This window comes from Nuphar pumila, chromosome 5 (genome assembly GCF_984573655.1).
Source record: "Nuphar pumila chromosome 5, dmNupPumi1.hap1.1, whole genome shotgun sequence".
Taxonomy (NCBI): Eukaryota; Viridiplantae; Streptophyta; class Magnoliopsida; order Nymphaeales; family Nymphaeaceae; genus Nuphar; species Nuphar pumila.
In genome coordinates this window covers 27,358,751-27,369,703 of record NC_143253.1, presented here as the reverse complement: position 1 = coordinate 27,369,703, position 10,953 = coordinate 27,358,751, and the positions used below count along the sequence as shown (strand labels likewise).

Below are 10,953 nucleotides of genomic sequence, written 5' to 3'. Positions count from 1 at the left end.
CTTACCAATGTTACCTGTCTTAGCAATCAAAGATGAGGTCTCCTGAGGAGTGTTGTTGGAAGGTTCGGCTACTGCCACGGAAGCATGGTGCTTGGGCTTTAAACTCCGCTTGCTTGGTGCCTTGGCAGGATCCCACCATTCAGGATACCCAATCAGTTCATAGCACCGTGCCTTGGTATGTCCGGTTCCATTACAATGCGTACACAAACAGTCTGGTCGTGCAACCCCCACTTCATAACTACGGTTCTGTGATCCACCAGATGATCGATTTTGTTCATAATTTTGGGGTTCAGATGCTCCCTTTTTTGGATTATTTTGTCGTTGTTACAGGCTGGATTGGTGAGCCACCATGGCTGAGGAGTCCAAATGATCGGATTCTTCATTCATGGTCGCTCTGCGAATAACATCCTGGCGTACATATGCATAGGTTTCCTCAAGATCCAGAACTGGATCCTTCCTCAGAATCTCACCTCGGAGTTGTTCCAATTCTGCATCGAGCCCATGCAAGAATATATGCACACACAATCGTTCAACTGATTTTTGATACGCGACAATATCATCAGGGTCTTTCATTACAATCCTATCACGATGGTCTAGTTCTTGAAAAATTTCTATGAGATCACCGTAATAGGTTGAAAGAGGTCGATTCATCTGCTTGGTAGAAAAAGCTCGCTGATTCAATGAAAAAATTTGCGACTCATCAGATCCATCATAAAAGGCTTTGGCAAGAGCTTTCCAGATTTCACGTGCTGTGGGCAATCGGAGATAGCGTTTCATAATTTCTGGTGACATAGACGTAAGCAACCATCTCTTGACCCTTTGATTTTCTGCATACCACTTCCCGTAAGAAGCATCAGTTTCCTTCGGTTGAGGTGTTTGACCCACAATATACTCAATCTTTTCATGTTCGGCAATCTGCATCTCCAAGATTTGAGACCATACATCATAGTTGGATTCGGTAAGGATGATGGATGGTTTGAAACCAGAGGTTTCGGATTGAATATGAACGATTTGGGACGAGTCAGAGTTTGTAGATGATTCAGATTTTTCGGTGGTCATGGTTGTGAGGATTTAATAATGGATTAGCTTTGGGTTTTTTTCGGTCGGCTCTGATACCATGAAGAGAACAAGAATTTGTGAAAGCTTATCTTTTTTTTTTCAACGTTGGGCATAATATACCAAAATGTACAGAATTTTAGATCCTAAAGTTTAGGACTAAGAAAGGAAATAAAATATTACATAGGATAATTACAAGGATCCTAGTTTATCTCGTATATCTCGTACAACTAATTACGGCAAGAAATCACGCCATACAATGGCAAGAAATCATATGATTTTGTAACACTTTTGAGGGTAAAAGTTCTGGTTATTACCCAATCGAGATAAAAAATTATATTGGGTTTGGTCTTGACCTGGTTCGGGTTGGAACTGGAGCTTCGTCTAGGTCTGATTAGGTTTAGTTTGGGTTTGAGTTTAGGCTATTAGACTAGGGCCAAAAATAGGTGGTGAGGCCTTGCCAGAGGGATTTGAACCCTGTGCAGTACCGAAATAAGACAACTAGTGGATTTTGGGTCAAACTTAGACCTAGAACACCTGAAACTGGATTCTAGACTTGAAAATTGGCTTGAAACACAGTTTGGGTGTTGAATCGGTTTAGAGAACTGACTCCCCCAATAACCATCAGGTGGGACTCCACTAGTGTTTGAAAACCACAGATGGATCTCCCCTTCCGCTTGAGTAGGTGGCAGAGTGCCCCCTCTCAGACAACAGTAAAGGGCCCGCTGGTGGTGGGAAGGGAGTATGCCACCCCACGCCGCCTGACAATGATGGTGTCCAATCGATGAGCAACCCCTCTCCCACCTGGTAGGATTAGAAAAAAGACAGCCTAGAACCAAATTTGGTAGTCTCGAGGGCTCCTACATCTTATATATATATATATATTCAAATAGGGTTCGATCCTACTTGGTTTGGGTCCACACTAAGACCAAGTGCATTGGCTTTAAACCAACCCAACATAATTCTCTAACTCTCTCTCTCTTTCTTAGCCAAATTGACTTGGTTTGGGTTCGACCCGAACCAAGTGGGTTTGGTTTATAACTACATTCTTCATTCTCAAGTTAAGCACATTGGATCCGGAACCCGTTCATTCTAGTCTAGTATCAACTAGACCCTAACCAATCTCAATCTGGTACCAATTGGACCAGACCCAGTCACAGTCCCAGTTGGTGCAAACTGGACCGGATCCAGTCCTAGTTTGGTACCAAACTGGACCAGATCCAGTTCAATTTAGGTTTGGTCCAAACTGAACCTGAGACGAGACAGAGGGTCCAGTCTCACTAGATCTATAAAATAGAACCCAAACTCAATTTGGTTTGGGTCTGGTTCAGAACAGAAAATCGAGACAGCGGCTGCCCCCCCCCCCCCCCTCCCCAATCTCGTTTTCTTTTTTTTTCGCATTCTTTTTTGTCAGACTCGGTCCTCGGTCTGGGTTTGCTCCCAAACCGGCTCAGGTTGGGAAGACTCGGTCTGGTTAGGCCCAAACCGAGTTGGTTGGGTATATTCTTACCATGGTCAAGACAGAGGGTGTGCACCCTCTCCCTCTGTATAGCCCCTACCTGCCCACGACGATGCCGCCGACAACTAGGGCTGTTACTGACGGCTGAGACAGACGGTGCCACCCTCCGTCTCGCCGACGCTGAAAACCAGGTTATTTGCTGGCGGCTGAGACAGAGGGTGCCCACCCTCTGTCTCACCCTCTCTCTCTCTCTCTGAGAGTGTTGGCAACCACCATGGTTGCCGGCTCGCCCTTCTCTCTCTCTCATCTAATGGTGCTGGCAACTACTGCAGTTGCCGGCCAAGATAAAGGGTTCCCCGTCTATCTCGACTGCCTCCGCCTCTCGTCTAATGGTGTCAGCAACCACAACAGTTGCTTTCTCTTGTGTTCGACTGGCGCCGGGCAACCACCATGGTTGCCGGTGCCCTATTTTTCTCTCATCAAATTAAACAGTAGAAAAGAGGGCGGGGGTTACCTGTTGTCGATAGCGTCTCCAGATCACACTCGCTCTCTTTCTTTCACCTTTTTTTTTTTGAGAATCTCTCTGAGAAAACAATTAGGTAGAGGGGGGTTTTGAGGTTTCTTAAACAGAAACATCACAACCGTGGGAGTCCCCATGATCCCACTTACTCAAATCGTGAGAGGGAAACTCCCACTATCCCCCTCTCTATCCAGATGAAGAACCATTCATACATACGAGGAAATCAATATGAGCAACGATTTCTCAATGTTATCTATTTTTATTTTTTAAATTTAACATCTATCTTTGTGAAAGTCATGCTAAACATGAGCGTTTTTTCTCATGCTGACATCGTGGCCGTCTGTTTGCATTTTGGATGAATGCCACGTGGTTTTGCTGACTTTTGAGCTTTTTAAAATGCAAATCGGATGGCCACGATGTCGGCATGAGCAAAAACGCTCATGTTCAGCATGACTTTCACAAAGATAGAGGTTAAATTTAAAAAATAAAAATAGATAACATTGAGAAATCGTTCCAACGGGAATGGAGGGCCCGATCTTGCCCCATTTGAATAGGGGATGGAGGACATGAAACGGGAATGGAGGGCAGGATTTTGAGACCTGGCGGGGGATGGAGACCTTGTTCCCCGCCCCCACCCACTGCCATGGGCTAACACGATGCTATCTTTGAATTTTGCAGCTCCCTAGGTCATTGAACTTCATTAAAAGTGGCATTATCCTATAGTTTCCCATTGCAGGAAAATTCATGCGTATGAATTCGACATCAAGAAAACTGGATGTGACCATCTTGGTGGCGTGTGCCTGGTGACATGAGCGGACACCAACATGGACACAGACACGTATGGGCAATATTTTAATGTCTACACGCAGTTTTTTTTTAACTTGTGAGTCCAACCCGCTTAACGCATCCTCATGTCCACGTGTCTTTGTGAGGTAGATGTCTACACAGTGTCTTTGCTATGTAGATGTTCGACTCTAGCATGCATCTTCTTCGTTATTCTTTTTGAAAGACATCTATTTCGTTATTCATGTAGAGGTTTACTAATTTAACACATTATTTATAGTAACTCATTCTAAACTCCACACCTCTAGTTCGATTAATATTTCATTACTTATTTAATGAACAAGATAACTACAATAAAAGGCTGTTTATCCTTTAACAAATGAAAGAATGATATCTGAACAATTCCGTGTCTTTTTTTTACATTGCCAACCTCAATGAGTATCAGAATAACCAATTCCCCTGCGAGACGTTGGGAAGATCATAAACACCATGCTGGATAAAAAACCAGTGCCTAGTGGCAAGTTCACCAGGAGAGCGTGGCTGTTGGGATCACTTTTTGAGAAGAAGCAATCCTGGACGTTGGAGTCGCTGATAGCAACGGTCATGAACACGAGCACGGAGAAGAAGGAGTGGACGTAATCCACCCATCGGACCCTGTACTTCGACAAATCCCTGAACCTCCAATTCCTTGCATCGTCATGCTCTTTCTCCTCATAATTGAAGATCAAGAGTCCCTTGGTAGTGGCGATCCCAAAGTAAACCTTCCCATCTCTTCCTTTAAAACTGTCAGTAAAGGAGAAGAAGATGCAAGAGATGGTGCACACAGCAATAAGCATGACTGTCAAGTATCGGTTGGCAGAGGTGCAGATGCCATTGTTGGTGAAGGATCCAGAGAGAGCTTGGAAGGCCAGGAAGGTGCCACTTGGGAGGAGCTTCATGAGGTTGGCAGCGCTCGCAAGCGTCTTGTCCATCACCACTGATTGGTGGTCAACCAAGTGGGGGAAAGCAGCGGGTGGCGGCGATTCCAATGGAGTTGCAGGAGGCGTCCTCAATGCATAACTTGCTGCTGGTGCTACTGTTGTCGCGTTGAGGGGTTCTACCTCAACTGGTGGTGTGATATGAATCTTAGTTTCTCTCATAGCTGATGTATATACTTACAAATTTGTACGGAAAGGTAAACAACCTTATGAAATTCAGCTCGCACGTACAATTTGATTGAGCACTTGTTGAGTATTACACAGCAAATACTGAAACAGGGTTACGATCAACGTGACACCTCTCCGCCAATAGCAAGTCCGTGGTCGTCCAAACCAATCGGTGGTTTCGCCTCGTTATAGAAAGGAAGAAGTTGTATGGAAAATGTGTTGCAGTGGATGCAGAGCCAAGATTTCCAGCTGTGGATGTTGAACAAGGAAGAGAGGGGGACGAGGAGTATTAATACTGGGTGGTGTTCTTCAGGTACAAGTCAGATGCTTATTCCAGTTTTGGGTTTTCAGGATGACGTTGTTTGCGTATTTGAGTGATATACTAATTAGGGCAGGTTATATATTTCCACCAGGACTGTAGTTACAGTACATCTTCGTGGGTCTCTACTGAGCACCGCGTGGCGCTCGGTGAGAGTGTAGAGGGAGCCGTGCATCCTGCAGGCTGTCGGTACAGCTCCCCTTACACCCTGCACTGTAGCTACAATGCATATTCAGAGTGTTGCGTGTGCAATATTGTCCGTATGGGTATAAGCCATGTATCGTTTACCCAATGATTCAGATGAATTCGGCAGATAGCACGATACTCTGGAGAGAGGATCAGGTCCAAGGGGGCTAGGACAGAAAACTATCCAAGACTTTGGATGCCGTTAATCATAGAGATGGACGACACCAAAGACTCATTTAAAAGGATGGTATTTACCTAGATAGGCCCCCAAAATATTTCTGATGCCCTTCACTCTGCTGATGAGCGCCATCAATGACACAAAAATGGACATCTAGAAATCGTCCGAAACAGGGTCATTGAGTAGGTTCTTCTGGATGCCGTTCATTTTCTTGATGAACCACATCCAGGTGACTTAGATGGTGTTTCTGTCCAAGGCTCCTTGGACCTGATCCGCTCTCATTGGGGCCCCATATTTCAACAAAAAGATAGGGTTTGGACTTTAGCCCAAAGGGGTGTTAAAAGAAGTCAAAACCAGGTGATATGAATCATTTTCTTTTGTATTTTGAAATCACCATCGTCCATGCCTTCATCTTTGTCTAACGATGACAGCTGGGCTTTGTGGTGGGTCCCACTGTTTGCACAATGAAAGATGGTTATGAAGGCCATCCGAGGGTGATGATTTTAATGCACAAAAATTTCGTGCCTAACCCAAAGCGTGAGATTATAGAAAACCAAAATTTTGAGAGAACAAATCCTGCCCGTTTAAGACACCTTTTTTTATTCATTTCTAGGCTTGAGAAAATTGTCAATTCCTACTTTACTTACTTCTGTATGTCAGCGGATGTGTCACAAACAATGTTGTCATTCTGAATCTGTCAAAAATAATTAAAAAATATTAAGTGTCAGTGAGAATCGTGTCACATGTTATAGTTATTAAAATAATATTAAAAATAATTTTAAGTATTTTATTTATATTTATTAAAAAATAAGCATATCTATTTTCTATGTATCGTATCGGTCAATATACCAATACTGACAACATTGGTTGCAAAGATACGGCACCATATGACACATGACACGAGTTCAACATATGCTAGTTTTTTTCAGAGGAAGGGGAACGACCAGCACTACAGCAATAGTGACGTGAGGCTTGTGCTAAGATCCAAAGAATGGCATGTCCCGCACTAGAGACAATCACGCTTGAAGTATAAATGAAAGGTGTGAAACGATAAGGGTGACTGCTTGTAGGTAAACCTACTGGCTGTTCTACACCCCTCCCTCTTTTATGAGAGAGTGTTGAGTGTGCACTTCCGAACATGCACAGTAGCTACAATGCATGTTTTTGGGTCTCCATTGAGCATCCAGTGGCGTTCAGTGGAATGTACGAGGGAGCTGTACATCGTTGTACATATACAACTCTCTATACACCTCACTGAGCGCCATGCAATGCTCAGTGGAGACCCCGAAACATCGAAGCAGGTTATATGTTCTTCCCCGAAGAGGGCAGTTAGCTACATCTTGTGTTCAGGGGGTCCCAATGAACACCACGTATTTAAGCATGTGTGTCTCGCATCCCCATGTTTGTCAGCATTAATTAGCATTGGAGTTTGTTGTGATTGCAAAGACTTAAGTACCCTCTCCTTCATTGGTGCCAAAAAAAATGACGATTCTATATAAAAGGACTGGTTGTAAAGACTTAAGTGCCCCGAAGATGATTATTTAAGACCTAGTCTCTGCAGTGCAGGATTATCTGAGAAAGAAATCTCCCATGGAGGAGGCCATGAACATCAACCCTCTCACTCTCTCTCTCTCCCTTCTCTTTCTGCTTATGTGCACATCTAGCAAAAGATCCTACATTGCTCCATCAAGCACCGACTGACCTGCACATTGATTGTTGTGGAGCCTGATGCAGAGTTTTTACCCTTACAGGAGGAGGGTTTGGGGGCTCCTCCCAGCGTGGGTAACATCGTTCAACTTGATGAGTTGTGGAGCTTGATGTAGAGTTTTTACCCTTACAGGAGGAGGGTTTGAAGGCTCCTCCCAGCGTGGGTAGCATCGTTCAATTTGATGAGTTGTGGAGCCTGATGCAGAGTTTTTACCCTTATAGAAGGAGGGTTTGGGGGCTCCTCCCAGCGTGGGTAGTGTCGTTCAACTTGATGAGTTGTGGAGCCTGATGCAAAGTTTTTACCCTTACATGAGGGGGGTTTGGGGGCTCTCCCTCAGCGCGGGTTCCGCTGCGCGGTCAGCGGGCGGGGGCTCGGGAGGCAGCGCCCCCTAGACCATTTTTTTTTGAGGCCTTGTATAATTTTTTATTTTCTTTTCAGCTTTTAACTATAAAAAAAGAGCAATAAAGCGTTTTGTTTAATCGTGGGGCTCATGTTTTCTTCGGTTGTTTCTTGCTCGAGATTTTCGTAACACCCCTTCCCACGATTTTTCTATTTTTCTTTTTTTGTTTCTTTCCCACGATTTTTTCAATGACTCTCCTACAACATTTTTTAGTGTTGTCGGGTCTCCAACGAGCCCCACAACAATTTATAGTGTTGTCTGGTCTTCCAACAACAATTTATAGTATTGTTGGGCCTTCCTACATCGTTTTGTAGTGTTTTCGGGTCTCCAACAAGCCCCACAACGATTTATAGTGTTTTCGGTCTTCCAACAATGATTTGCATTGTCTTCCGCAAATCGCTATAGCGATTTGTAGCATTTTCCGTAAATCGCTATAACGATTTGTAGTGTCTTCCGCAAATCGCTATAGCGATTTGTAGTGTTTTCCGCAAATCGCTATAGCGATTTGTCGTATCTTCAGCAAATCGCTATAGTGGAACCCGCACCGGGGGAGAGCCCCCAAACCCCCCTCCTGTAAGGGCAAAAACTCTAAATCAGGCTCCACAACTCATCAAGTTGAACGATGCTACAGTTAGTGTGTAGGTTAGTCAGTGTTTGATGGAGCAATGTAGGATCGTTTGCTGAATGTGCACAGAAGTAGAAATAGAAGGGAGAGAGAGTGAGAGTGTTGATATTCGTGGCCTTCTCCAGAGGGAACTCTTTGCCTCCCTTGATTTCTTCTTTAGAGAGAGAGAGAGAGAGAGAGAGAAAGAGAGAGAGAGAAAGAGAGAGAGAGAGAGTGAGAGAGAGAGAGTTTTACAATGTTTTACGGAGAAGGAAGAGGAAAAAGATGCCAATGAAAAGTTCAAACAGACATTTTTGATGGCTCAGGTTCATTTCGCCGGATGACCATTGGATCGCCGGCTCACCATCGTTTCGCCGGCTCACCATCGGTGAAACGATTAAGGTTTTGTTTCGTTGTGTAGACTTTGAAAAGTCAACATCATCCTCGACTTTCTGGATAGAGGTCATGTTTGTCCTTTTTTTGAACCGTTTGTTTTTTCTTTTTTGAATGAAGGCCATTTTTGTCATTTTCTCAAATCATCGTTTTATGAGAAGAATAGCAAGAAAGGATACTTAAGTCTTTGCAACCACACCATACTCAAATGCTAAGTGATGTCAACATACACGGGAATACGAGCCCCATGTGCTTGTATACGTGGTGCTCATTCAGTCCCCCGAACACAGACGTGGGATTCCGTGAATCATCGGGGGAGAATATACACCACCCTCCCCCGAAACATGCACTGTAACCCCATGTTCTTGGGAGGAACATATAACCTGCCTGCCTCCTTTATCATTGAGGGGTCAGGGACCTTGGTTGGCGATTCACGCTGTTTTCCTCTCGACGATGAAGCTTATCCTCCGTTGTTTCATTAGTTGACCTTTGACTCGTGCGTACACAGATTTTCTTGAAATGGAATACAAAGAGGCAGATTTTTATTTTTTAATTAATCAAGATATATTTATGATATTTTAATGTATAAAAACTTTTTAATTATTACAACAACAACAACAACTACGCCTTCATCCCAAAACAATTGGGGTCGGCGATATGAACCAAAAAAGAAGATCATTCTGGGTCTTCCACATGAATTCTTCTCCTCCAATCACTTCTATCCAATGCCATGTTCTTGGTGAGGTTCAAAGCATTCATATCCTTTCCTATCATCTCCATCCAAGTCTTCCTAGGCCTACCCCAACCTCTTTTAACTAATATATTTTCCCATTTCTCCATCCTTCTAACCGAAGCATCATTAGGCCTTCGCCAAATATGTCCAAACCACCCTAAACGATTCTCTCTCATCTTATTTTCAATGGGTGCAAGGCCTACCTTCTTGCGTATCTCCTCGTTCTGAATCTTATCTTTTATTGTATTTCCACACATCCATCTAAGCATACGTATCTCAGCTACATTCATTTTTTGAATATGATTTCTCTTGGCCGCCCAACATTCTATACTATATAGTAAAGCGGGCCTAATAGTCGTCCTATAAAACTTTCCCTTCAACCGCAATGGCATTCTACGATCGAACAACACTCCAGTTGCACTCTTCCATTTCATCCACCCAACATTTATCCTATGATTTACATCTCCATCAATTTCTCCATACTTTTGAATGATAGATCCCAAATATTTGAAAGAATCATCCACCGGTATTTCATGCTCACCAAGCTTCATTACACTCCCATCACTACTTCGTTGCTTACTAAATCGACATTCCATGTATTCTGTCTTACTCTTACTCAACTTAAAACCTCTTGCTTCCAATGTCTGTCTCCATAATTCTAACTTAGCATTAACCCCAACTCTAGACTCATCAATCAAAACAATATCATCAGCAAACAACATACATCACGGCACATTTTCTTGAATTGATCTCGTAAGCTCATCCATCACTATAGCAAATAGGAAAGGGCTTAAAGCAGATCCTTGATGTAACCCAACCGTTATAGGAAAATTGGTTGTCACCCCTCCACAAGTGCGGACATTGGTTACTACTCCTTCATACATATCTTTAATTATACTAATGTACTTGAGAGAAACACCTTTCTTCATCATTGTCCACCAGAGAACGTCCCTAGGTACTCTATCGTATGCCTTCTCCAAATCAATAAAAACCATATGCAAATCTTTGTTCCTTTCTCTATATCTCTCAATAAGTTGTCTAAGGAGATGTATAGCTTCCATAGTTGATCTTCCAGGCATAAAACCAAATTGATTCTCCGATATCAAGACAACCTTCCTCAACCTAGACTCAATCACCCTCTCCCAAAGTTTCATAGTATGACTCATGAGTTTTATACCACGATAGTTTGTGCAATCTTGTATATCACCCTTATTCTTATATAGAGGCACCAGAGTACTCTTCCTCCACTCATTTGGCATCTTATTTGTCCGCCAAATCTTGTTAAAAAGATTTGTCAACCATTCTAAACCTTTCTCTCCCAAGCATTTCTAAGCCTCGATAGGTATACCATCTGGGCCAATTGCCCTTCTTGATTTCATTTTCTTCAAAGCCTCTGCAATTTCTTTCTTTTGAATCTTGCACATGAAGTCACGATTTATCTCATGAAAAGGAATGGAGAAGTCTCCAAG

The 10,953-nt window shown here is 43.2% G+C and overlaps 1 protein-coding gene and 1 pseudogene across 1 annotated transcript; both read right to left on the bottom strand.

Moving 5' to 3' along the window:
* Positions 1 to 324: 324 nt before the first annotated feature.
* On the bottom strand, positions 325 to 921 carry LOC149837220 (uncharacterized). The gene has a single exon (XM_090007995.1). The coding sequence runs from the start codon at positions 919 to 921 to the stop codon at positions 325 to 327; it is 597 nt and encodes a 198-aa protein (XP_089864121.1).
* A 3,328-nt stretch (positions 922 to 4,249) lies between these two features.
* On the bottom strand, positions 4,250 to 4,957 carry LOC149837219 (protein DMP3 pseudogene; annotated as a pseudogene).
* Between the last annotated feature and the right edge of the window lie 5,996 nt (positions 4,958 to 10,953).

Excerpts from the sequence above, each read along its gene's own strand:
- LOC149837220 (XM_090007995.1), bottom strand. The coding sequence starts at position 921 with ATGCAGATTGCCGAACATGAAAAGATTGAGTATATTGTGGGTCAAACA.